Source organism: Haemorhous mexicanus, unplaced genomic scaffold (genome assembly GCF_027477595.1).
Source record: "Haemorhous mexicanus isolate bHaeMex1 unplaced genomic scaffold, bHaeMex1.pri scaffold_148_ctg1, whole genome shotgun sequence".
Classification (NCBI taxonomy): Eukaryota; Metazoa; Chordata; class Aves; order Passeriformes; family Fringillidae; genus Haemorhous; species Haemorhous mexicanus.
In genome coordinates, this window is record NW_026775999.1 from 2,629 (window position 1) to 29,640 (window position 27,012).

The following is a 27,012-nucleotide window of genomic DNA, read 5'->3' on the forward strand; positions in this document are numbered from 1 at the left end:
CCCCAAATGTCCCCAATGTCCTTGGGGTGTCCCCAAAGTGTCCCGAATGTCCCCAAAAGTGCCTTCAGATGTCTCTGGGTTGTCCCAAAGTGTCCCCAGCTGTCCCTGGGGTGTCCCCCACAGTGTCCCCAGTGTCCCCAAGTGTCCCCTGTGTCCCCACTGCAGGAGGCCCTGCAGAGCATCGCCACCGACCCCGGGCTGTACCAGATGCTGCCGCGCTTCAGCACCTTCATCTCCCGAGGGGGTGAGCGCCCCAAAATCCCCGGGGTTCACCCCAAAATCCACCCCAAAATCCACCCCAAAATCCACCCCAAAATCCACCCCAAAATCCTGACCCAAAATCCCCGGGATTCACCCCAAAATCCACCCCAAAATCCACCCCAAAATCCACCCCAAAATCCACCCCAAAATCCACCCCAAAATCCACCCCAAAATCCCTGGGGTTCACCCCAAAATCCTGCCCCAAAATCCACCCCAAAATCCACCCCAAAATCCCCGGGGTTCACCCCAAAATCCACCCCAAAATCCACCCCAAAATCCCCGGGGTTCACCCCAAAATCCACCCCAAAATCCACCCCAAAATCCACCCCAAAATCCCCGGGATTGACCCCAAAATCCACCCCAAAATCCCCGGGATTGACCCCAAAATCCCCGGGATCGACCCCACAATCCACCCCAAAATCCACCCCAAAATCCCCGGATTGACCCCAAAATCCTGACCCAAAATCCTGACCCAAAATCCCGGGATTGACCCCAAAATCCTGACCCAAAATCCTGACCCAAAATCCCTGGGGTTCACCCCAAAATCCACCCCAAAATCCACCCCAAAATCAACCCCAAAATCCCCGGGATTGACCCCAAAATCCACCCCAAAATCCTGACCCAAAATCCCCGGGGTTCACCCCAAAATCCACCCCAAAATCCACCCCAAAATCCCTGGGGTTCACCCCAAAATCCTGACCCAAAATCCCCGGGATTGACCCCAAAATCCTGCCCCAAAATCCCCGGGATTGACCCCAAAATCCTGACCCAAAATCCCCGGGATTCACCCCAAAATCCTGACCCAAAATCCCCGGGATTGACCCCAAAATCCACCCCAAAATCCACCCCAAAATCCTCACCCAAAATCCCCGGGATTGACCCCAAAATCCTGACCCAAAATCCCCGGGATTGACCCCAAAATCCTGACCCAAAATCCCTGGGATTGACCCCAAAATCCTGACCCAAAATCCCTGGATTGACCCCAAAATCCTGACCCAAAATCCCCGGGATTGACCCCCAAAATCCTGACCCAAAATCCACCCCAAAATCCCCGGGATTGACCCCAAAATCCACCCCAAAATCCTGACCCAAAATCCACCCCAAAATCCTGACCCAAAATCCCCGGGATTGACCCCAAAATCCTGACCCAAAATCCCCGGATTCACCCCAAACTCCCGGGAGAGTTACCACTGTCCCCAGTGTCCCCAATGTCCCCGATGTCCCCAGTGTCCCCAATGTCCCCAGTGTCCCCAATCCCCCAATGCCCCCAGTGCCCCCAGTGTCTCCTGGCTGTCCCCAAACCCCCCCAATGTCCCCAATGTCCCCCACTGTCCCCATGGTGTCCTCTGGCTGTCCCCAGTGTCCCCAGTGTCCCCTGGCTGATCCCAATGTCCCCAATGTCCCCTGGGTGTCCCCAATGTCCCCAGTGTCCCCAATGTCCCAACTGTCCCCACTGTCCCCTGGCTGTCCCCACTGTCTCCAATGTCCCCTGGCTGTCCCCTGGCTTTCCCACTGTCCCCAGTGTCCCCTTAGTGTCCCCAATGTCCCCTGGCTGTCCCCTGGCTGTCCCCTGTGTCCCCAATGTCCCCTGGCTGTCCCCAGTGTCCCCTCAGTGTCCCCACTGTCCCCGGTGTCCCCACTGTCCCCACTGTCCCCAGTGTCCCCGCAGTGTCCACTGGCTGATCCCACTGTCCCCAGTGTCCCCTAGCTGTCCCCAGCCTCCCCAATGTCCCCTGGATGTCCCCTGGCTGTCCCCACGGTGTCCCCAGTGTCCCCAATGTCCCCAGTGTCCCCAGTGTCCCCATGGTGTCCCCAGGTGCGGGTGAACGTGGTGCAGAACAACCTGGCGCTGCTGATCTACCTGATGAGGATGGTGAAGGCCCTGATGGACAACCCCACCCTGTACCTGGAGAAATACGTGAGTGTCACCTGTGTCACCTGGGTCACCTCCCTGGGTCACCTCTGTCACCTCCCTGGGTCACCTGGGTCACCTCCTGTCACCTGGGTCACCTCCTGTCACTGCCCAAACCTCCCTGTCCTCACCTGTCCCTGATGGACAACCCCACCCTGTACCTGGAGAAATACGTGAGTGTCACCTGAGGGTCACCTGAGTGTCACCTGGGTGTCACCTGGGTCACCTGGGTCACCTGGGTCACCTCCTGTCAGCCCCTGTCCCCTCCTGTCCTCACCTGTCCCTGATGGACAGCCCCACCCTGTACCTGGAGAAATACGTGATTGTCACCTGAGTGTCACCTGTGTCACCTGGGTGTCACCTGTGTCACCTCCCTGGGTCACCTGGGTCACCTGGGTGTCACCTGGGTCACCTCCTGTCACCTGTGTCACCTCCTGTCACTGCCCAAACCTCCCTGTCCTCACCTGTCCCTGATGGACAACCCCACCCTGTACCTGGAGAAATACGTGAGTGTCACCTGTGTCACCTGTGTGTCACCTGGGTCACCTGGGTCACCTCCTGTCACCTGGGTCACCTGGGTGTCACCTGGGTCACCTCCCTGGGTCACCTCCTGTCACCTGGGTCACCTCCTGTCACTGCCCAAACCTCCCTGCCCTCACCTGTCCCTGATGGACAACCCCACGCTGTACCTGGAGAAATACGTGAGTGTCACCTGAGTGTCACCTGAGTGTCACCTCCCTGTGTCACCTGGGTCACCTCCTGTCACCTGGGTCACCTCCTGTCACTGCCCAAACCTCCCTGCCCTCACCTGTCCCTGATGGACAACCCCACCCTGTACCTGGAGAAATACGTGAGTGTCACCTGGGGGTCACCTGGGGGTCACCTCTGTCACCTCCCTGGGTCACCTGGGTCACCTCCCTGGGTCACCTGGGTCACCTCCTGTCACTGCCCAAACCTCCCTGTCCTCACCTGTCCCCTCCTGTCCTCACCTGTCCCTGATGGACAACCCCACCCTGTACCTGGAGAAATACGTGAGTGTCACCTGGGTGTCACCTGTGTCACCTGGGGGTCACCTGGGTCACCTCCCTGGGTCACCTCCTGTCACCTGGGTCACCTTCTGTCACCACCCAAACCTCCCTGTCCTCACCTGTCCCTGATGGACAACCCCACCCTGTACCTGGAGAAATACGTGAGTGTCACCTGAGTGTCACCTGGGGGTCACCTGGGGGTCACCTGGGTGTCACCTGAGTGTCACCTGGGTGTCACCTGGGTCACCTGGGTGTCACCTGGGGGTCATCTGGGTCACCTGGGTCACCTCCCTGGGTCATCTGTGTCACCTGGGTCACCTGGGTCACCTCCTGTCCTCACCTGTCCCCTCCTGTCCTCACCTGTCCCTGATGGACAGCCCCACCCTGTACCTGGAGAAATACGTGAGTGTCACCTGAGTGTCACCTGAGTGTCACCTGAGTGTCACCTGGGTCACCTGGGTCACCTGGGTCACCTCCTGTCACTGCCCAAACCTCCCTGTCCTCACCTGTCCCTGATGGACAACCCCACCCTGTACCTGGAGAAATACGTGAGTGTCACCTGAGTGTCACCTGGGGGTCACCTGGGGGTCACCTGGGTCACCTCCCTGGGTCACCTGGGTCACCTCCTGTCACCTGGGTCACCTCCTGTCACTGCCCAAACCTCCCTGTCCTCACCTGTCCCTGATGGACAGCCCCACCCTGTACCTGGAGAAATACGTGAGTGTCACCTGAGTGTCACCTGGGGGTCACCGGGGTGTCACCTGAGTGTCACCTGTGTCACCTGGGGGCCACCTGGGTCACCTCCTGTCACTGCCCAAACCTCCCTGTCCTCACCTGTCCCTGATGGACAACCCCACCCTGTACCTGGAGAAATACGTGAGTGTCACCTGTGTCACCTGAGTGTCACCTGGGGGTCACCTCTGTCACCTCCCTGGGTCACCTGGGTCACCTCCTGTCACCTGGGTCACCTGGGTGTCACCTGGGTCACCTCCTGTCACTGCCCAAACCTCCCTGTCCTCACCTGTCCCCTCCTGTCCTCACCTGTCCCTGATGGACAACCCCACCCTGTACCTGGAGAAATACGTGAGTGTCACCTGTGTCACCTGTGTGTCACCTGGGTCACCTGGGTCACCTCCTGTCACCTGGGTCACCTGGGTGTCACCTGGGTCACCTCCCTGGGTCACCTCCTGTCACCTGGGTCACCTCCTGTCACTGCCCAAACCTCCCTGCCCTCACCTGTCCCTGATGGACAACCCCACGCTGTACCTGGAGAAATACGTGAGTGTCACCTGAGTGTCACCTGAGTGTCACCTCCCTGTGTCACCTGGGTCACCTCCTGTCACCTGGGTCACCTCCTGTCACTGCCCAAACCTCCCTGCCCTCACCTGTCCCTGATGGACAACCCCACCCTGTACCTGGAGAAATACGTGAGTGTCACCTGGGGGTCACCTGGGGGTCACCTCTGTCACCTCCCTGGGTCACCTGGGTCACCTCCCTGGGTCACCTGGGTCACCTCCTGTCACTGCCCAAACCTCCCTGTCCTCACCTGTCCCCTCCTGTCCTCACCTGTCCCTGATGGACAACCCCACCCTGTACCTGGAGAAATACGTGAGTGTCACCTGGGTGTCACCTGTGTCACCTGGGGGTCACCTGGGTCACCTCCCTGGGTCACCTCCTGTCACCTGGGTCACCTTCTGTCACCACCCAAACCTCCCTGTCCTCACCTGTCCCTGATGGACAACCCCACCCTGTACCTGGAGAAATACGTGAGTGTCACCTGAGTGTCACCTGGGGGTCACCTGGGGGTCACCTGGGTGTCACCTGAGTGTCACCTGGGTGTCACCTGGGTCACCTGGGTGTCACCTGGGGGTCATCTGGGTCACCTGGGTCACCTCCCTGGGTCATCTGTGTCACCTGGGTCACCTGGGTCACCTCCTGTCCTCACCTGTCCCCTCCTGTCCTCACCTGTCCCTGATGGACAGCCCCACCCTGTACCTGGAGAAATACGTGAGTGTCACCTGAGTGTCACCTGAGTGTCACCTGAGTGTCACCTGGGTCACCTGGGTCACCTGGGTCACCTCCTGTCACTGCCCAAACCTCCCTGTCCTCACCTGTCCCTGATGGACAACCCCACCCTGTACCTGGAGAAATACGTGAGTGTCACCTGAGTGTCACCTGGGGGTCACCTGGGGGTCACCTGGGTCACCTCCCTGGGTCACCTGGGTCACCTCCTGTCACCTGGGTCACCTCCTGTCACTGCCCAAACCTCCCTGTCCTCACCTGTCCCTGATGGACAGCCCCACCCTGTACCTGGAGAAATACGTGAGTGTCACCTGAGTGTCACCTGGGGGTCACCGGGGTGTCACCTGAGTGTCACCTGTGTCACCTGGGGGCCACCTGGGTCACCTCCTGTCACTGCCCAAACCTCCCTGTCCTCACCTGTCCCTGATGGACAACCCCACCCTGTACCTGGAGAAATACGTGAGTGTCACCTGTGTCACCTGAGTGTCACCTGGGGGTCACCTCTGTCACCTCCCTGGGTCACCTGGGTCACCTCCTGTCACCTGGGTCACCTGGGTGTCACCTGGGTCACCTCCTGTCACTGCCCAAACCTCCCTGTCCTCACCTGTCCCCTCCTGTCCTCACCTGTCCCTGATGGACAACCCCACCCTGTACCTGGAGAAATACGTGAGTGTCACCTGAGTGTCACCTGTGTCACCTGGGGGTCACCTGGGTCACCTGGGTCACCTCCCTGGGTCACCTGGGTCACCTGGGGGTCATCTGGGTCACCTCCCTGGGTCACCTGGGTCACCTCCTGTCAGCCCCTGTCCCCTCCTGTCCTCACCTGTCCCTGATGGACAGCCCCACCCTGTACCTGGAGAAATACGTGAGTGTCACCTGAGTGTCACCTGGGTGTCACCTGGGTGTCACCTGGGGGTCACCTGGGTCACCTGGGTCACCTCCCTGGGTCACCTGGGTCACCTCCTGTCACTGCCCAAACCTCCCTGTCCTCACCTGTCCCTGATGGACAACCCCACGTTGTACCTGGAGAAATACGTGAGTGTCACCTGAGTGTCACCTGGGTCACCTCCCTGGGTCACCTCTGTCACCTCCCTGGGTCACCTGGGTCACCTCCTGTCACTGCCCAAACCTCCCTGTCCTCACCTGTCCCTGATGGACAACCCCACCCTGTACCTGGAGAAATACGTGAGTGTCACCTGAGTGTCACCTCAGTGTCACCTGGGTGTCACCTGGGTCACCTCCCTGGGTCACCTGGGTGTCACCTGGGTCACCTCCTGTCACCTGGGTCACCTCCTGTCACTGCCCAAACCTCCCTGTCCTCACCTGTCCCCTCCTGTCCTCACCTGTCCCTGATGGACAGCCCCACCCTGTACCTGGAGAAATACGTGAGTGTCACCTGGGTCACCTGTGTCACCTGTGTCACCTCCCTGGGTCACCTGGGTCACCTGCTGTCACCTGGGTGTCACCTCCTGTCACTGCCCAAACCTCCCTGTCCTCACCTGTCCCTGATGGACAGCCCCACCCTGTACCTGGAGAAATACGTGAGTGTCACCTGGGTGTCACCTGGGTCACCTCCCTGGGTCACCTCCCTGGGTCACCTGGGTCACCTCCCTGGGTCACCTGGGTCACCTCCTGTCACCTGGGTCACCTCCTGTCACTGCCCAAACCTCCCTGTCCTCACCTGTCCCTGATGGACAGCCCCACCCTGTACCTGGAGAAATACGTGAGTGTCACCTGGGTGTCACCTGGGTCACCTCCCTGGGTCACCTCCCTGGGTCACCTGGGTCACCTCCCTGGGTCACCTGGGTCACCTCCTGTCACCTGGGTCACCTCCTGTCACTGCCCAAACCTCCCTGTCCTCACCTGTCCCCTCCTGTCCTCACCTGTCCCTGATGGACAACCCCACCCTGTACCTGGAGAAATACGTGAGTGTCACCTGTGTCACCTGGGTGTCACCTGGGTCACCTCCCTGGGTCACCTGGGTCACCTCCTGTCACCGCCCAAACCTCCCTGTCCTCACCTGTCCCTGATGGACAACCCCACCCTGTACCTGGAGAAATACGTGAGTGTCACCTGAGTGTCACCTGGGGGTCACCTGGGTGTCACCTGGGTGTCACCTGGGTCACCTGGGTGTCACCTGAGTGTCACCTGAGTGTCACCTGAGTGTCACCTGGGTGTCACCTGTGTCACCTCCCTGGGTCATCTCCATCACCTCTGTCAACTCCTGTCCCCAGGTGCCCCAAACCTGTCCCCAGGTGTCCCCAAGTGCCCCAAACCTGTCCCCAGCCTGTCCCCAGGTGCCCCAAACCTGTCCCCAGGTGTCCCACACCTGTCCCCAGGTGTCCCACACCTGTCCCCAAGTGTCCCCAGGTGTCCCCTGTGTCCCCAGCTGCACGAGCTGATCCCGGCGGTGCTGCCGTGCATCGTCAGCCGCCAGCTGTGCCTGCGGCCAGATGTGGACAGCCCAAAAACTGTCCCCAACCTGTCCCCAGGTGTCTCCAAGTGTCCCAAACCTGTCCCCAGGTGTCCCCCACCTGTCCCCAAGTGTCCCAAACCTGTCCCCAAATGTTCCAAACCTGTCCCCAAGTGTCCCAAACCTGTCCCCAAGTGTCCCCAAGGGTCCCAAACCTGTCCCCAAGTGCCCCAAACCTGTCCCCAGGTGTCCCAAACCTGTCCCCAAGTGCCCCAAACCTGTCCCCAGGTGTCCCACACCTGTCCCCAAGTGCCCCAGACCTGTCCCCAAGTGCCCCAAACCTGTCCCCAGGTGTCCCACACCTGTCCCCCACCTGTCCCCAAGTGTCCCCAGCGTGTCCCCTGTGTCCCCAGCTGCACGAGCTGATCCCGGCGGTGCTGCCGTGCATCGTCAGCCGCCAGCTGTGCCTGCGGCCAGATGTGGACAGCCCAAAAACTGTCCCCAGCCTGTCCCCAAGTGTCCCAAACCTGTCCCCAAGTGTCCCAAACCTGTCCCCAGGTGTCCCCAAGGGACCCAAACCTGTCCCCAGGTGTCCCAAACCTTTCCCCAGGTGTCCCCATGTGCCCCAAACCTGTCCCCAGGTGTCCCCAAGTGCCCCAAACCTGTCCCCAAGTGCCCCAAACCTGTCCCCAGGTGTCCCACACCTGTCCCCAGGTGCCCCACACCTGTCCCCAAGTGTCCCCAGTGTCCCCCCTGTGTCCCCAGCTGCACGAGCTGATCCCGGCGGTGCTGCCGTGCATCGTCAGCCGCCAGCTGTGCCTGCGGCCAGATGTGGACAGCCCAAAAACTGTCCCCAACCTGTCCCCAAGTGTCCCAAACCTGTCCCCAAGTGTCCCAAACCTGTCCCCAGGTGCCCAAACCTGTCACCAGGTGTCCCCAGGTGTCCCCAAGTGTCCCAAACCTGTCCCCAAGTGTCCCCAAGGGCCCCAAACCTGTCCCCAAGGGTCCCCCACCTGTCCCCAGGTGTCCCCAGGTGCTCCAAACCTGTCCCCAAGTGTCCCAAACCTGTCCCCAAGTGTCCCCCACCTGTCCCCAAGTGCCCCAAACCTGTCCCCAGGTGTCCCAAACCTGTCCCCAGGTGCCCCAAACCTGTCCCCAAATGTCCCAAACCTGTCCCCAGGTGCCCCAAACCTGTCCCCAAATGTCCCAAACGTGTCCCCAAGGGTTCCAAACCTGTCCCCAGGTGTCCCAAACCTGTCCCCAAGTGCCCCAAACCTGTCCCCAGGTGTCCCCAAGTGCCCCAAATGTGTCCCCAAGGGTTCCAAACCTGTCCCCAGATGTCCCAAACCTGTCCCCAGGTGTCCCCAAGTGCCCCAAACCTGTCCCCAAGTGTCCCAAACCTGTCCCCAGGTGTCCCCCACCTGTCCCCAGGTGTCCCCAAGTGTCCCCAGCGTGTCCCCTGTGTCCCCAGCTGCACGAGCTGATCCCGGCGGTGCTGCCGTGCATCGTCAGCCGCCAGCTGTGCCTGCGGCCAGATGTGGACAACCCAAAAACTGTCCCCAACCTGTCCCCAGGTGTCCCCAAGGGACCCAAACCTGTCCCAAAGTGCTCCAAACCTGTCCCCAGGTGTCCCCAAGTGTCCCCAAGTGCCCCAAACGTGTCCCCAAGGGTTCCAAACCTGTCCCCAGGTGCCCCAAACCTGTCCCCAGGTGTCCCAAACCTGTCCCCAAGTCTCCCCAGGTGTCCCAAACCTGTCCCCAGGTGTCCCGAAGTGCACCAGACCTGTCCCAAACCTGTCCCCAAGTGCTCCAAACCTGTCCCCAGGTGTCCCAAACCTGTCCCCAAGTGCCCCAAACCTGTCCCCAGGTGTCCCAAACCTGTCCCCAGGTGTCCCAAACCTGTCCCCAGGTGTCCCACACCTGTCCCACACCTGTCCCCAAGTGTCCCCAGCGTGTCCCCTGTGTCCCCAGCTGCACGAGCTGATCCCGGCGGTGATGACGTGCATCGTCAGCCGCCAGCTGTGCCTGCGGCCAGATGTGGACAACCACTGGGCCCTGCGGGACTTCGCCGCCCGCCTGGTGGCCCAGGTGTGCAAGAACTTCAGCACCACCACCAACAACATCCAGTCCCGCATCACCAAGACCTTCACCAAGGTGGGCTTTGGGGTCAGGAACGGGGATTTGGGGTGAGAAACGGGGATTTGGGGTCAGGGATGGGATTTGGGGTCAGGAACAGGGATTTGGGGTCAGGGCCAGGTGGGCCCAGGTGTGCAAGAACTTCAGCACCACCACCAACAACATCCAGTCCCGCATCACCAAGACCTTCACCAAGGTGGGGTTTGGGGTGAGAAATGGGGATTTGGGGTCAGGGATGGGGATTTGGGGTCAGGAACGGGGATTTGGGGTCAGGGATGGGATTTGGGGTGTGGGGCCAGGTGGGCCCAGGTGTGCAAGAACTTCAGCACCACCACCAACAACATCCAGTCCCGCATCACCAAGACCTTCACCAAGGTGGGGTTTGGGGTGAGAAATGGGGATTTGGGGTCAGGGATGGGATTTGGGGTCAGGGATGGGGATTTGGGGTCAGGAACAGGGATTTGGGGTCAGGGATGGGATTTGGGGTCAGGAACGGGGATTTGGGGTCAGGAACGGGGATTTGGGGTCAGGGACGGGGATTTGGGGTCAGGGATGGGATTTGGGGTCAGGGATGGGGATTTGGGGTCAGGGATGGGATTTGGGGTCAGAGATGGGATTTGGGGTCAGGGCCAGGTGGGCCCAGGTGTGCAAGAACTTCAGCACCACCACCAACAACATCCAGTCCCGCATCACCAAGACCTTCACCAAGGTGGGGTTTGGGGTCAGGAACGGGATTTGGGGTCAGGAACGGGGATTTGGGGTCAGGGATGGGATTTGGGATCAGGAATGGGGATTTGGGGTCAGGAACGGGGATTTGGGGTCAGGGATGGGATTTGGGATCAGGAATGGGGATTTGGGGTCAGGAACGGGGATTTGGGGTCAGGGATGGGATTTGGGGTGAGAAATGGGGATTTGGGGTGTGGGGCCAGGTGGGCCCAGGTGTGCAAGAACTTCAGCACCACCACCAACAACATCCAGTCCCGCATCACCAAGACCTTCACCAAGGTGGGATTTGGGGTGAGAAACAGGGATTTGGGGTCAGGAACGGGGATTTGGGGTCAGGGATGGGATTTGGGGTCAGGAACGAGGATTTGGGGTCAGGAATGGGATTTGGGGTCAGGGCCAGGTGGGCCCAGGTGTGCAAGAACTTCAGCACCACCACCAACAACATCCAGTCCCGCATCACCAAGACCTTCACCAAGGTGGGGTTTGGGGTGAGAAATGGGGATTTGGGGTCAGGGATGGGATTTGGGGTCAGGGATGGGGATTTGGGGTCAGGGATGGGGATTTGGGGTCAGGAACGGGGATTTGGGGTCAGGGATGGGATTTGGGGTCAGGGATGGGATTTGGGGTCAGAAAATGGGATTTGGGGTCAGGGATGGGATTTGGGGTCAGGGATGGGGATTTGGGGTGAGAAATGGGGATTTGGGGTCAGGGATGGGATTTGGGGTCAGGGATGGGGATTTGGGGTCAGGAACGGGGATTTGGGGTCAGAAATGGGGATTTGGGGTCAGGGATGGGATTTGGGGTCAGGGATGGGATTTGGGGTCAGGGATGGGGATTTGGGGTCAGGGATGGGGATTTGGGGTCAGGAACGGGGATTTGGGGTCAGGGATGGGGATTTGGGGTCAGGAACGGGGATTTGGGGTCAGGAATGGGATTTGGGGTCAGGGCCAGGTGGGCCCAGGTGTGCAAGAACTTCAGCACCACCACCAACAACATCCAGTCCCGCATCACCAAGACCTTCACCAAGGTGGGGTTTGGGGTGAGAAATGGGGATTTGGGGTCAGGAACGGGGATTTGGGGTCAGGGATGGGATTTGGGGTCAGGGACGGGGATTTGGGGTCAGGAACGGGGATTTGGGGTCAGGGATGGGGATTTGGGGTCAGGGATGGGATTTGGGGTCAGGGATGGGGATTTGGGGTCAGGGCCAGGTGGGCCCAGGTGTGCAAGAACTTCAGCACCACCACCAACAACATCCAGTCCCGCATCACCAAGACCTTCACCAAGGTGGGATTTGGGGTCAGGAACGGGGATTTGGGGTCAGGGATGGGGATTTGGGGTCAGGAAATGGGATTTGGGGTCAGGAACGGGATTTGGGGTCAGGGACGGGGATTTGGGGTCAGGGATGGGATTTGGGGTCAGGAACGGGGATTTGGGGTCAGGAACGGGGATTTGGGGTCAGGGATGGGATTTGGGGTCAGGGACGGGGATTTGGGGTCAGGGATGGGATTTGGGGTCAGGAACGGGGATTTGGGGTCAGGGACGGGGATTTGGGGTCAGGGATGGGGATTTGGGGTCAGGAACGGGGATTTGGGGTCAGGGATGGGGATTTGGGGTCAGGAACGGGGATTTGGGGTCAGGGATGGGATTTGGGGTCAGGGATGGGATTTGGGGTCAGGAACGGGGATTTGGGGTCAGGAACGGGGATTTGGGGTCAGGGATGGGATTTGGGGTGAGAAATGGGGATTTGGGGTCAGGGATGGGATTTGGGGTCAGGAATGGGATTTGGGGTCAGGAACGGGGATTTGGGGTCAGGGATGGGATTTGGGGTCAGGGATGGGGATTTGGGGTCAGGGATGGGGATTTGGGGTCAGGGATGGGGATTTGGGGTGAGAAATGGGGATTTGGGGTCAGGAACGGGGATTTGGGGTCAGGGATGGGATTTGGGGTCAGGGATGGGATTTGGGGTCAGGGACGGGATTTGGGGTCAGGGACGGGATTTGGGGTCAGGAATGGGGATTTGGGGTCAGGAACGGGGATTTGGGGTCAGGGACGGGGATTTGGGGTCAGGGATGGGATTTGGGGTCAGGGATGGGATTTGGGGTCAGGAACGGGGATTTGGGGTCAGGAACGGGGATTTGGGGTCAGGGACGGGATTTGGGGTCAGGAATGGGGATTTGGGGTGTGGGGCCAGGTGGGCCCAGGTTTGGGGTGAGGGACTCAGGTGTTGGGCTCAGAGATTTGGGATTTAGGATCAGGGATTTGGGGTCAGGATTTGGGGTGAGGATTTGGGGCCAGGCTGTGGGGTTTGTTATTTGGGGCCAGGTTTTGGGGTGAGGATTTTGGATTTGGGGCCAGGATTTGGGATTTGGGATTCGGGATTCAGGGTGAGGATTTGGGGCCAGGTTTTGGGGTCAGTGTTTGGGATTTGGGGTGAGGATTTGGGATTTGGGGTTTGGGATTTGGGATTTGGGGTGAGGATTTGGGATTTGGGGTCAGGCTTTGGGGCCAGGTTTTGGGGTGAGGATTTTGGATTTGGGGTTTGGGATTTGGGATTTGGGATTTGGGGTTTGAGGTCAGGCTTTGGGGTCAGTGTTTGGGGTTTGGGATTTGGGGTTTGAGGTCAGGATTTGGGGTCAGGATTTGGGGTCAGGATTTGGGGTGAGGATTTGGGTTTTGGGGTGAGTGTTTGGGGTTTGGGGTTTGGGGTTTGGGGTTTGGGGTGACGGCCGTGCTCCCCAGAGCTGGGTCGATGACAAGACGCCCTGGACCACGCGCTACGGCTCCATCGCGGGGCTGGCCGAGCTGGGCCACGACGTGAGTGACACCTGGGGACACCTGGGGACACCTGGGGACACCTGGGGACACACCTGGGACACCTGGGGACACCTGGGACACACCTGGGGACACACCTGGGGGACACCTGGGACAGCTCCCGTGACACCCTGGGGGACATCTGGGACACCTGGGACACACCTGGGGACACCTGGGGACACCTGGGGGACACCTGGGACACACCTGGCACACCTGGGACACCCTGGGGACACCTGGGGGACATCCTGGGACATCCTGGGGGACACCTGGGGACGTCCTGGGGACATCCTGGGACACACCTGGGGACACCTGGGGACACCTGGGACACACCTGGGACACACCTGGGGACACTTGGGACACCCTGGGGACACTTGGGGCACCCTGGGGACACTTGGAGACATCCTGGGGACACCTGGGGGGCATCCTGGGACACCTGGGGGACACCTGGGACATCCTGGGGACACCTGGGGACATCCTGGGGACACCTGGGGGACACCTGGGGGACATCCTGGGGACACCTGGGGACACCTGGGACAGCTCCCGTGACACCCTGGGGGACATCTGGGACACCTGGGACACACCTGGGGACACCTGGGGGACACCTGGGACACACCTGGGACACCTGGGGACACCTGGGGACACCTGGGGGACACCTGGGACACACCTGGGACACACCTGGGACACCTGGGGACACCTGGGGGACACCTGGGGGACACCTGGGGGGCATCCTGGGGGACACCTGGGGACAGCTGGCACACCTGGCACACCTGGGGACACCTGGGACACACCTGGGGACACACCTGGGGACACCTGGGGGACACCTGGGGACACCTGGGGACATCCTGGGGACACCTGAGGACACCTGGGGACACCTGGAGGACACCTGGGGACACCTGGGGACATCCTGGGGACACCTGGGGACACCTGAGGGACACTTGGGACACCCTGGGGGACATCCTGGGACACCTGGGGGACACCTGGGGACACCTGGGACACACCTAGGGGGCATCCTGGGACATCCTGGGGACATCCTGTGGACACCTGGGGACACCTGGGGGGCATCCTGGGGACACCTGGGGGACACCTGGGGGACACCTGGGGACACCTGGGACATACTGGGGGACACCTGGGGGGCATTCTGGGGACACCTGGGGGACATCCTGGGGACACCTGGGGGACACCTGGGGACACCTGGGGGCATCCTGGGACATCCTGGGGACACCTGGGACACCTGGGGACACTTGGGGACATCCTGGGACATCCTGGGGGACACCTGGGACACCTGGGGGGCATCCTGGGACACCCTGGGGGACACCCGGGACACACCTGGCACACCTGGGGACACCCTGGGGGACACCTGGGGGACACCTGGGGGGCATCCTGGGGGATACCTGGGGACACCTGGGACAGCTGGGGGACACCTGGGGACACCTGGGGACACCTGGGTGACATCCTGGGAACACCTGGGGGACACCTGGGACAGCTCCCGTGACACCCTGGGGACACCTGTGTTATGTCCCCAGTGTCCGCAGTGTCCCCTGGCTGTCCCCAGTGTCCCCATGGTGTCCCCAGTGTCCCCACTGTCCCCGGTGTCCCCAGTGTCCCCAGTGTCCCCATGGTGTCCCCAGTGTCCCCATGGTGTCCCCACTGTCCCCAGTGTCCCCTGGTTGTCCCCAATGTCCCCAGTGTCCCCTGGCTGTCCCCAGTGTCCCCATGGTGTCCCCTGGCTGTCCCCAATGTCCCCATGGTGTCCCCAGTGTCCCCAGTGTCCCCTCCTGTCCCCAGTGTCCCCATGGTGTCCCCAGTGTCCCCAGTGTCCCCTCCTGTCCCCAGTGTCCCTGGCTGTCCCCAGTGTCCCCAGTGTCCCCTGGCTGTCCCCAGTGTCCCCATGGTGTCCCCAGTGTCCCCAGTGTCCCCTCCTGTCCCCAGTGTCCCTGGCTGTCCCCACTGTCCCCAGTGTCCCCTGGCTGTCCCCTGGCTGTCCCCTGGCTGTCCCCAGTGTCCCCAGTGTCCCCTCCTGTCCCCAGTGTCCCCTGGCTGTCCCCAATGTCCCCTGGCTGTCCCCAGTGTCCCCATGGTGTCCCCAGTGTCCCCAGTGTCCCCTGGCTGTCCCCAGTGTCCCCATGGTGTCCCCAATGTCCCCAATGTCCCCAGGTGATCAAGACCCTGATCCTGCCGCGGCTGCCGGCCGAGGGCGAGCGCGTGCGGAACATTCTGGAAGGGCCGGTGGTGAGCACCATCGACCGCATCGGGGCCGACCACGTCCAGAGCCTGCTGCTGGTGAGAGAGGGGACACCTTGGGGACACCTTGGGGACATTGGGGACACCTTGGGGACATTGGGGACATTGGGGACACGGGGTGAGCACCATCGACCGCATCGGGGCCGACCACGTCCAGAGCCTGCTGCTGGTGAGACAGGGGACACTGGGGACACCTTGGGGACACCTTGGGGACATTGGGGACATTGGGGACACCTTGGGGACATTGGGGACACCTTGGGGACATTGGGGACATTGGGGACATTGGGGACACCTTGGGGACATTGGGGACACCTTGGGGACATTGGGGACATTGGGGACACCTTGGGGACATTGGGGACACGGGGTGAGCACCATCGACCGCATCGGGGCCGACCACGTCCAGAGCCTGCTGCTGGTGAGACAGGGGACACTGGGGACACCTTGGGGACATTGGGGACATTGGGGACATTGGGGACACCTTGGGGACACTGGGGACATTGGGGACATTGGGGACACGGGGTGAGCACCATCGACCGCATCGGGGCCGACCACGTCCAGAGCCTGCTGCTGGTGAGACAGGGGACACTGGGGACACTGGGGACACCTTGGGGACACCTTGGGGACATTGGGGACATTGGGGACATTGGGGACACGGGGTGAGCACCATCGACCGCATCGGGGCCGACCACGTCCAGAGCCTGCTGCTGGTGAGACAGGGGACACTGGGGACACCTTGGGGACACCTTGGGGACACCTTGGGGACACCTTGGGGACACTGGGGACATTGGGGACACGGGGTGAGCACCATCGACCGCATCGGGGCCGACCACGTCCAGAGCCTGCTGCTGGTGAGACAGGGGACACTGGGGACATTGGGGACACCTTGGGGACACCTTGGGGACATTGGGGACATTGGGGACACCTTGGGGACATTGGGGACACGGGGTGAGCACCATCGACCGCATCGGGGCCGACCACGTCCAGAGCCTGCTGCTGGTGAGAGAGGGGACATTGGGGACATTGGGGACACCTTGGGGACATTGGGGACATTGGGGACACCTTGGGGACACTGGGGACACCTTGGGGACATTGGGGACACCTTGGGGACACCCTGGGGACATTGGGGACATTGGGGACACCTTGGGGACACCTTGGGGACATTGGGGACACCTTGGGGACACTGGGGACACCTTGGGGACACCCTGGGGACATTGGGGACATTGGGGACACCTTGGGGACACCTTGGGGACATTGGGGACACCTTGGGGACACTGGGGACACTGGGGACATTGGGGACACTGGGGACACCTTGGGGACATTGGGGACACTGGGGACACCCTGGGGACACCTTGGGGACACCTTGGGGACACCTTGGGGACACCTTGGGGACATTGGGGACACCTTGGGGACACCTTGGGGACATTGGGGACACCTTGGGGACACCCTGGGGACATTGGGGACATTGGGGACACCTTGGGGACACCTTGGGGACATTGGGGACACCTTGGGGACACTGGGGACACCTTGGGGACACCCTGGGGACATTGGGGACATTGGGGACACCTTGGGGACACCTTGGGGACATTGGGGACACCTTGGGGACACTGGGGACACTGGGGACATTGGGGACACTGGGGACACCTTGGGGACATTGGGGACACTGGGGACACCCTGGGGACACCTTGGGGACACCTTGGGGACACCTTGGGGACACCTTGGGGACATTGGGGACACCTTGGGGACACCTTGGGGACATTGGGGACACGGGGTGAGCACCATCGACCGCATCGGGGCCGACCACGTCCAGAGCCTGCTGCTGGTGAGAGAGGGGACATTGGGGACATTGGGGACACCTTGGGGACATTGGGGACACCTTGGGGACACCTTGGGGACACTGGGGACACCTTGGGGACATTGGGGACACCTTGGGGACACCTTGGGGACACTGGGGACACCTTGGGGACACCCTGGGGACATTGGGGACATTGGGGACACCTTGGGGACACCTTGGGGACATTGGGGACACCTTGGGGACACTGGGGACACCTTGGGGACACCCTGGGGACATTGGGGACATTGGGGACACCTTGGGGACACCTTGGGGACATTGGGGACACCTTGGGGACACTGGGGACATTGGGGACACTGGGGACACCTTGGGGACATTGGGGACACTGGGGACACCCTGGGGACACCTTGGGGACACCTTGGGGACACCTTGGGGACATTGGGGACACCTTGGGGACACCTTGGGGACATTGGGGACACGGGGTGAGCACCATCGACCGCATCGGGGCCGACCACGTCCAGAGCCTGCTGCTGGTGAGAGAGGGGACACTGGGGACACCTTGGGGACATTGGGGACACCTTGGGGACATTGGGGACATTGGAGTCACATAGGGACAAACTATGTCCCCAATGTCCCTTTTGTGTCCCCCCAGAAGCACTGTGCCCCCGTGCTGGCCATGCTGGGGCTGTCCCTGACGTCACTCTGGTGTCCCCAATGTCCCCAATGTCCCCACAGAAGCACTGTGCCCCCGTGCTGGCCGTGCTGATGATGTCCCTCTGGTGTCCCCAATGTCCCCAATGTCCCTTTTGTGTCCCCCCAGAAGCACTGTGCCCCCGTGCTGGCCATGCTGGGGCTGTCCCTGACATCACTCTGGTGTCACTCTGGTGTCCCCAATGTCCCCCCAGAAGCACTGTGCCCCCGTGCTGGCCGTGCTGATGATGTCCCTCTGGTGTCCCCAATGTCCCCAATGTCCCTTTTGTGTCCCCCCAGAAGCACTGTGCCCCCGTGCTGGGATATCCCCATGATATCCCCATGTCCCCAGTGTCACTCTGGTGTCCCCAATGTCCCTTTTGTGTCCCCCCAGAAGCACTGTGCCCCCGTGCTGGCCATGCTGATGATGTCACTCTGGTGTCCCCAATGTCCCCAATGTCCCTTTTGTGTCCCCCCAGAAGCACTGTGCCCCCGTGCTGGCCATGCTGGGGCTGTCCCTCTGGTGTCCCCAATGTCCCCAATGTCCCTTTTGTGTCCCCCCAGAAGCACTGTGCCCCCGTGCTGGCCAAGGCGCGCCCCCCCCCCCGACAGCCCCGAGTGCTACCGCGGCGATTTCGGCTACCTGGGGGGGCTGCTCTGCTCCCACGTGGTCAAGGCCCGGGCCCAGGCGGCCCTGCAGGCCCAGCAGGTCAACAGGACCACGCTGACCATCACCCAGGTGACACTTGGGGACATTGGGGGGGTTGGGGACATCGGGGACATCGGGGGGATTGAACTGCATGGGGGCAGTGGGGGATTGGGGACATGGGGGGGATTGGGGACAGTGGGGACATGGGGGGCACGGGCGGCTCTGCAGGCCCAGCAGGTCAACAGGACCACGCTGACCATCACCCAGGTGACACTTGGGGACATCGGGGGGAGTGGGGACACTGGGGGGATTGAACTGCATGGGGGGGATTGAACTGCATGGGGGCAGTGGGGGAGTGGGGACAGTGGGGACATGGGGGGCACGGGTGGCCCTGCAGGCCCAGCAGGTGACGAGGACCACGCGGACCATCACCCAGGTGACACCTGGGGACATCGGGGGGAGTGGGGACATCGGGGACACTGGGGGGATTGAACTGCATGGGGGGGATTGGGACATTGGGGACATGGGGGGGATTGGGGACAGTGGGGACATGGGGGGCACGGGTGGCCCTGCAGGCCCAGCAGGTCAACAGGACCACGCTGACCATCACCCAGGTGACACTTGGGGACATTGGGGACATCGGGGGGAGTGGGGACATCGGGGACACTGGGGGGATTGAACTGCATGGGGGCAGTGGGGGATTGGGGACAGTGGGGACATGGGGGGCACAAGTGGCTCTGCAGGCCCAGCAGGTGACAAGGACCACGCTGACCATCACCCAGGTGACACTTGGGGACACTGGGGACATCGGGGGGAGTGGGGGGATTGAACTGCATGGGGACATGGGGGGGATTGGGGACAGTGGGGGGATTGGGGACAGTGGGGACATGGGGGGCCCAGGCGGCCCTGCAGGCCCAGCAGGTCAACAGGACCACGCTGACCATCACCCAGGTGACACCTGGGGACATCGGGGACATCGGGGGGATTGGGGACAGTGGCGGGATTGGGGACATGGGGAGCATGGGTGGCCCTCCAGGCCCAGCAGGTCAACAGGACCACGCTGACCATCACCCAGGTGACACTTGGGGACATCGGGGACATCGGGGGGGATTGAGCTGCATGGGGACATCGGGGGGATTGGGGACACTGGGGGGATTGGGGACATGGGGGGCACGGGCGGCCCTGCAGGCCCAGCAGGTCAACAGGACCACACTGACCATCACCCAGGTGACACTTGGGGACACTTGGGGACATCGGGGGGGTTGGGGACATCAGGGACACTGGGGGGATTGAACTGCATGGGGGCAGTGGGGGATTGGGGACATCGGGGGGATTGGGGACAGTGGGGGACAGTGGGGGGCACGGGCGGCCCTGCAGGCCCAGCAGGTGAGCAGGACCACGCTGACCATCACCCAGGTGACACTTGGGGACATCGGGGGGAGTGGGGACATCGGGGACACTGGGGGGATTGAACTGCATGGGGGCAGTGGGGGATTGGGGACAGTGGGGACATGGGGGGCACGGGCGGCCCTGCAGGCCCAGCAGGTGAGCAGGACCACGCTGACCATCACCCAGGTGACACTTGGGGACATCGGGGACATCGGGGGGAGTGGGGACATCGGGGGGACTGGGGGTGTTCAGGGGAATTGGGACATTGGGGACATTGGGGGGATTGGGGACATGGGGACATGGGGGGCCCAGGCGGCCCTGCAGGCCCAGCAGGTGAGCAGGACCACGCTGACCATCACCCAGGTGACACTTGGGGACATCGGGGGAGTTGGGGACATCGGGGACACTGGGGGGATTGAACTGCATGGGGGCAGTGGGGGATTGGGGACAGTGGGGACATGGGGGGGGCACGGGTGGCCCTGCAGGCCCAGCAGGTGAGCAGGAGCACGCTGACCATCACCCAGGTGACACTTGGGGACATGTCCCCATTGTCCCCTCTAACGCTGTCCCTCTGTCCCCAATGTCCCCAGTCCCCCCAGTGTCCCCAGTATCAGTAATTGTGTCCCTTGTCCCCAATGTCCCCGATGTCCCCAATCCCCGCAATGTCCCCAGTGTCCCCAATCCCCCCGATGTCCCCACTGTCCCCAGTGTCCCCAGTGTCTCCCTAACGCTGTCCCTTGTCCCCACAGCCGCGCCCCACGCTGACGCTGTCGCTGTGTCCCCAATCCCCCCGATGTCCCCAATGTCCCTGATGTCCCCAATCCCCCCAGTGTCCCCAATCCCCCCAGTGTCCCCAGTGTCCCCACTGTCCCCAATCCCCCCAGTGTCCCCAATGTCCCCCTAACGCTGTCCCTTGTCCCCACAGCCGCGCCCCACGCTGACGCTGTCGCTGTGTCCCCAATCCCCCCTATGTCCCCACTGTCCCCAATCCCCCCGATGTCCCCACTGTCCCCAATCCCCCCAGTGTCCCCAATCCCCCCACTGTCCCCAATGTCCCCAGTGTCCCCAATCCCCCCACTGTCCCCAATCCCCCCACTGTCCCCAGTGTCCCTAACGCTGTCCCTTGTCCCCACAGCCGCGCCCCACGCTGACGCTGTCGCTGTGTGTCCCCACTGTCCCCAATCCCCCCACTGTCCCCAATCCCCCCGATGTCCCCAGTGTCCCCAATCCCCCCAGTGTCCCCACTGTCCCCGATGTCCCTAACGCTGTCCCTTGTCCCCACAGCCGCGCCCCACGCTGACGCTGTCGCTGTGTCCCCAGTGTCCCCAATCCCCCCGATGTCCCCAATCCCCTTGATGTCCCCAGTGTCCCCAATGTTCCCCTAACGCTGTCCCTTGTCCCCACAGCCGCGCCCCACGCTGACGCTGTCGCTGTGTCCCCAATCCCCCCGATGTCCCCAATGTCCCCAGTGTCCCCAATCCCCCCAGTGTCCCCAATGTCCACAATCCCCCCAGTGTCCCCAGTGTCCCTAACGCTGTCCCTTGTCCCCACAGCCGCGCCCCACGCTGACGCTGTCGCTGTGTCCCCAATCCCCCCAATGTCCCCAATCCCCCCGATGTCCCCAATGTCCCCAATCCCCCCAGTGTCCCCAGTGTCCCTAACGCTGTCCCTTGTCCCCACAGCCGCGCCCCACGCTGACGCTGTCGCTGTGTCCCCAATCCCCCCGATGTCCCCAATGTCCCTGATGTCCCCAGTGTCCCCACTGTCCCCAGTGTCCCTAACGCTGTCCCTTGTCCCCACAGCCGCGCCCCACGCTGACGCTGTCGCTGTGTCCCCAGTGTCCCCAATGTCCCCAGTGTCCCCGATGTCCCCGATGTCCCCAATCCCCCCCAGTGTCCCCAGTGTCCCTAACGCTGTCCCTTGTCCCCACAGCCGCGCCCCACGCTGACGCTGTCGCTGTGTCCCCAATCCCCCCGATGTCCCCACTGTCCCCACTGTCCCCAATCCCCCCAATGTCCCCAATCCCCCCGATGTCCCCAATCCCCCCACTGTCCCCACTGTCCCCCTAACGCTGTCCCTTGTCCCCACAGCCGCGCCCCACGCTGACGCTGTCGCTGTGTCCCCAATCCCCCCACTGTCCCCAATCCCCCCAGTGTCCCCAATGTCCCCCTAACGCTGTCCCTTGTCCCCACAGCCGCGCCCCACGCTGACGCTGTCGCAGGCCCCGCAGGCCCCGGGGGCCCCCCCGCGCCCCCCCAGCATCATCAAGGTCCCCAGTGCCATCGCCCTGCCCGTGCCTGTCCCCGTCCCTGTCCCCACGCTGGCCCCCGGCCGCCCCGGGACCCCCACGCAGCCATCGCCGCCCCCCCCCAAGTTCATCGTCATGTCCTCGGCCAGCAGCGCCAGCCAGCAGGTACGGGGACACTGGGGACACTGCGGGGACAGCGGGGGGACAGCGGGGGGACATTGGGGACAGTGGGGACAGCGGGGGGATTGGGGGGATTGGGGACACTGGGGACAGTGGGGGATTGGGGGGATTGGGGACATTGGGGACAGCGGGGACAGCGGGGACTCTGGGGGGACAGTGGGGACACTGGGGGGTTTGGGGACACTGGGAACATTGGGATTGGGGACACTGAGGGGACAGTGGGGGATTGGGGACACTGGGGACATTGGGGACACTGGGGGGACATTGGGGGGATTGGGGGGATTGGGGACACTGGGGACAGCGGGGGGTTTGGGGACAGCGGGGACACTGGGGGGATTGGAGACACTGGGGGGACACTGGGGACATTGGGGGGATTGGGGACACTGGGGACACTGGGGGGACATTGGGGACAGCGGAGGAACACTGAGGGGACATTGGGGACACTGGGGGGACATTGGGGCCACTGGGGACACTGGGGACATTGGGGACAGTGGGAACAGTGGGGGGACATTGGGGACAGCGGGGGGATTGGGGACAGCGGGGACACTGGGGGGATTGGAGACACTGGGGACAGTGGGGGGACACTGGAGGGATTGGGGACACTGGGGGGACACTGGGGACATTGGGGGGATTGGGGACAGCGGGGACACTGGGGACATTGGGGGGACATTGGGGACAATGGGGGGACATTGGGGGGATTGGGGACACTGGGGGGACATTGGGGACAGCGGAGGAACACTGAGGGGGCATTGGGGACACTGGGGACACTGAGGGGACATTGGGGACAGTGGGGGGACATTGAGGACAGCGGGGACAGTGGGGGGACACTGGGGACACTGGGGGGATTGGGGACATTGGGGACAATGGGGGGACACTGGGGGATTGGGGACACTGAGGAGACAGTGGGGGGATTGGGGACATTGGGGGCAGTGGGGGACACTGAGGGGACACTGGAGACACTGAGGGGACAGTGGGGACACTGAGGGGATTGGGGACACTGGGGGGACACTGGGGACAACGGGGGGACATTGGGGGGACACTGGGGACAGTGGGGGGACACTGGGGTCAGTGGGGACATTGGGAGGATTGGGGACACTGAGGGGACTGGGGAGATTGGGGACAGTGGGGGGATTGGGGACACAGTGGGGGGGTGGCACAACCAAGGGGACATTTAAGGGGGGGAGGGAGGTGACCCCGAGGTGACCCCGAGGTGACCCCGTGGTGACCCCGCGGTGTCCCCGCGGTGTCCCCAGGTGATCACGCTGAGCACGTCCCCCGCCCCCACGGCCACCTCTCCTGTCACCACCACTGTCCCCAGCGTGCAGCCGCTGGTCAAGCTGGTGTCCCCCGCTGTCCCCAGCAGCGCCACCAGCAGTGCCACCAGCAGTGCCACCAGTGTCCCCGGCACGGTGCAGAAATACATCGTGGTGTCCCTGCCCCCCGCCGCGGGGGACACCAAGGGTGGCACTGCCACCAGCACCGCCACCCCCCCGCCCGCCCCCGCCCCGCAGCTGTCCCCGAGTGCCACCAGCGGCTCCCCGGTGGCCTGTGCCACCGCTGCCACCCCCAAGGCCGAGGCTGGGGACAGTCCCCAAGGGGCCACCGCCGCTGTCCCCTTCAAAGCCAACGGGACCCCCGCGCTGGGGGGGACACAGGAGCCACCCGCCGGGCAGTGACAGCCACAAAATGTCCCCAAAAAGTGTCCCCAAGGGGCATCAAGGGACACCAGGGGGGCACCGGGGTCACCAGGGGGCACCAGAGGGGCACCAGGGGGGCACCAGGGGGCACCAGGGGGGCACCAGGGTCACCAGAGGGTCCCCAAGGGGCACCAAGGGACACCAGGGGGGCACCAGAGGGGCACCAAGGGCATCAGAGGGGTCCCCAGGGTCACCAAAGTGTCCCCAGAGTGTCCCCAAAGTGTCCCCAGAGGGTCCCCAAGGGGTCCAAGTGTCACCAAAGGGTCCCCAGAGGGTCCCCAAGGGGCACCAAGGTGTCACCAGAGGGGTGCCAGGGTGGCATCAGAGGGTCCCCAAGGGGTCCAAGTGTCCCCAGAGGGTCCCCAAGGGGCACCTGGGTGGCACCAGAGGGGCACCAAGGGTCACCAAAAGGTCCCCAAGGGGCACCAGAGGGGTGCCAGTGTCACCAAAGTGTCCCCAGAGGGTCACCAAGGGACACCAGGGTGGCACCAGAGGGGTCCCAGTGTCCCCAGAGGGTCGCCAAGGGGTCCAAAGTGTCGCCAAGGTGGCACCAGGGGCACCAGAGGGGTCCCAGGGTCACCAGAGTGTCCCTGGGTCCCTCTGTGGGGACAGTGGGCCCTCAGAATGTCCCCAAAGTGTCCCCAAAGTGTCCCTGGGTCCCTCTGGGAGGTCTGGGTGTCCCCAGAGTGTCCCCAGAGTGTCCCTGGGTCCATCCATGGGGACAGTGGGCCCCCAGAGTGTCCCCAAAGTGTCCCCAAAGTGTCCCCGGGTCCCTCTGGGGAGGACAGGGAGGGTCTGGGTGTCCCCAGAGTGTCCCCAAAGTGTCCCCAAAGTGTCCCTGGGTCCCTCTGGGAGGTCTGGGTGTCCCCAGAGTGTCCCCAAAGTGTCCCCAGAGTGTCCCTGGGTCCCTCTGGGGAGGACAGGGAGGTCTGGGTGTCCCCAAAGTGTCCCCAGAGTGTCCCTGGGTCCCCTCTGGGAGGTCTGGGTGTCCCCAAAGTGTCCCCAAAATGTCCCCAGAGTGTCCCTGGGTCCCTCTGGGAGGTCTGGGTGTCCCCAAAGTGTCCCCAAAATGTCCCCAGAGTGTCCCTGGGACCCTCTGGGGAGGACAGGGGGGTCTGGGTGTCCCCAAAGTGTCCCCAAAGTGTCCCTGGGTCCCCTCTGGGAGGTCTGGGTGTCCCCAGAATGTCCCCAAAGTGTCCCCAAAGTGTCCCTGGGTCCCCTCTGGGAGGTCTGGGTGTCCCCAGAATGTCCCCAAAGTGTCCCCAAAGTGTCCCTGGGTCCCCTCTGGGAGGTCTGGGTGTCCCCAGAATGTCCCCAGAGTGTCCCTGGGTCCCTCTGGGGAGGGCAGGGGGGTCTGGGTGTCCCCAAAGTGTCCCCAAAGTGTCCCGGGGTCCCTCTGGGAGGTCTTGGTGTCCCCAAAGTGTCCCCAGAGTGTCCCCCCGGGCCCCCGCGGTGTCCCCCGAGGCCGTGTGGAACTCAATAAACAACTCCCAGTTCATCCCAGTTCGTCCCAGTTCGTCCCAGTTCGTCCCAGTGTCCCGGACTGGCGCGGGGGTGGAGGGGGGGGCAGCCAATGGCAGGGGAGGCGGTGGCGGTGACGTCACGGGGGTGACAAGGACAGGGCCACGCCCCCCCAGTGTCCCCTGGGTCGTTCCCCCCCAGCGCGGGGACAGCGCGGTCACGCGGCCCGTGCCACCAGTATAAACCAGTATAAACCAGTACAAACCAGTGTAAACCAGTATAGTGCCCACAGCGCCAGGGCTCCCAGTATAAACCAGTATAAACCAGTGCCCCCAGCACCAGGGCTCCCAGTGCTCCCAGTATAAACCAGTATAAACCAGTATAAACCAGTATAAACCAGTATAAACCAGTGCCCCCAGCACCAGGGCTCCCAGTATAAACCAGTACAAACCAGTATAAACCAGTATAAACCAGTATAAACCAGTATAGTGCCCCCAGCGCCAGGGCTCCCAGTATAAACCAGTACAAACCAGTATAAACCAGTATAGTGCCCCCAGCGCCAGGGCTCCCAGTATAAACCAGTATAAACCAGTGACCCCCAGTGCCAGGGCTCCCAGTGCTCCCAGTATAAACCAGTGTAAACCAGTATAGTGCCCCCAGCGCCAGGGCTCCCAGTATAAACCAGTATAAACCAGTATAAACCAGTGCCCCCAGCGCCAGGGCTCCCAGTATAAACCAGTATAAACCAGTGCCCCCAGTGCCAGGGCTCCCAGTGCTCCCAGTATAAACCAGTGTAAACCAGTATAGTGCCCCCAGTGCCAGGGCTCCCAGTATAAACCAGTATAAACCAGTATAAACCAGTGCCCCCAGTGCCAGGGCTCCCAGTACAAACCAGTATAAACCAGTATAAACCAGTGCCCCCAGTGCCAGGGCTCCCAGTATAAACCAGTATAAACCAGTATAAACCAGTGCCCCCAGCGCCAGGGCTCCCAGTACAAACCAGTATAAACCAGTATAAACCAGTATAAAGCAGTATAAACCAGTGCCCCCAGCGCCAGGGCTCCCAGTATAAACCAGTGACCCCCAAACCCCTCCCAGTATAAACCAGCAACCCCCAACCCCCTCCCAGTGCCCCCCAAACCCCTCCCAGTGCTCCCAGTATAAACCAGTGACCCCCAAACCCCTCCCAGTCCGTCCCAGTGCCCCCCCCAGTAAGAACCAGTAACCCCCAAACCCCTCCCAGTAACCCCCCAATCCCCTCCCAGTGCTCCCAGTCCCCCCCAGTCCCTCCCAGTCCATCCCAGTTCCTCCCAGTTCCCTCCCATTCCCGTCTGTCCCTCCCAGTGCCCCCTCCAGTATA

At 62.6% G+C, this 27,012-nt stretch overlaps 2 protein-coding genes across 2 annotated transcripts; both read left to right on the top strand.

Annotated features, from left to right (window-relative positions):
* TAF6 (TATA-box binding protein associated factor 6) lies at window positions 1-24,253 on the top strand. Its single transcript, XM_059837536.1, is given in 9 exon segments — window positions 1-244; window positions 2,058-2,179; window positions 9,607-9,789; window positions 13,237-13,311; window positions 15,463-15,588; window positions 18,593-18,625; window positions 18,627-18,767; window positions 22,261-22,479; window positions 23,748-24,253. Coding segments are annotated over 9 exon segments (1,560 nt in total). The 5' UTR covers window positions 1-6; the 3' UTR covers window positions 24,171-24,253.
* LOC132322824 (collagen alpha-1(II) chain-like) lies at window positions 24,181-25,789 on the top strand. Its single transcript, XM_059837535.1, has 3 exons — window positions 24,181-24,195; window positions 24,254-24,984; window positions 25,483-25,789. Exons 1-3 carry the CDS (start codon window positions 24,181-24,183, stop codon window positions 25,787-25,789), a joined length of 1,053 nt encoding a protein of 350 aa, XP_059693518.1.
* Window positions 25,790-27,012: the final 1,223 nt, after the last annotated feature.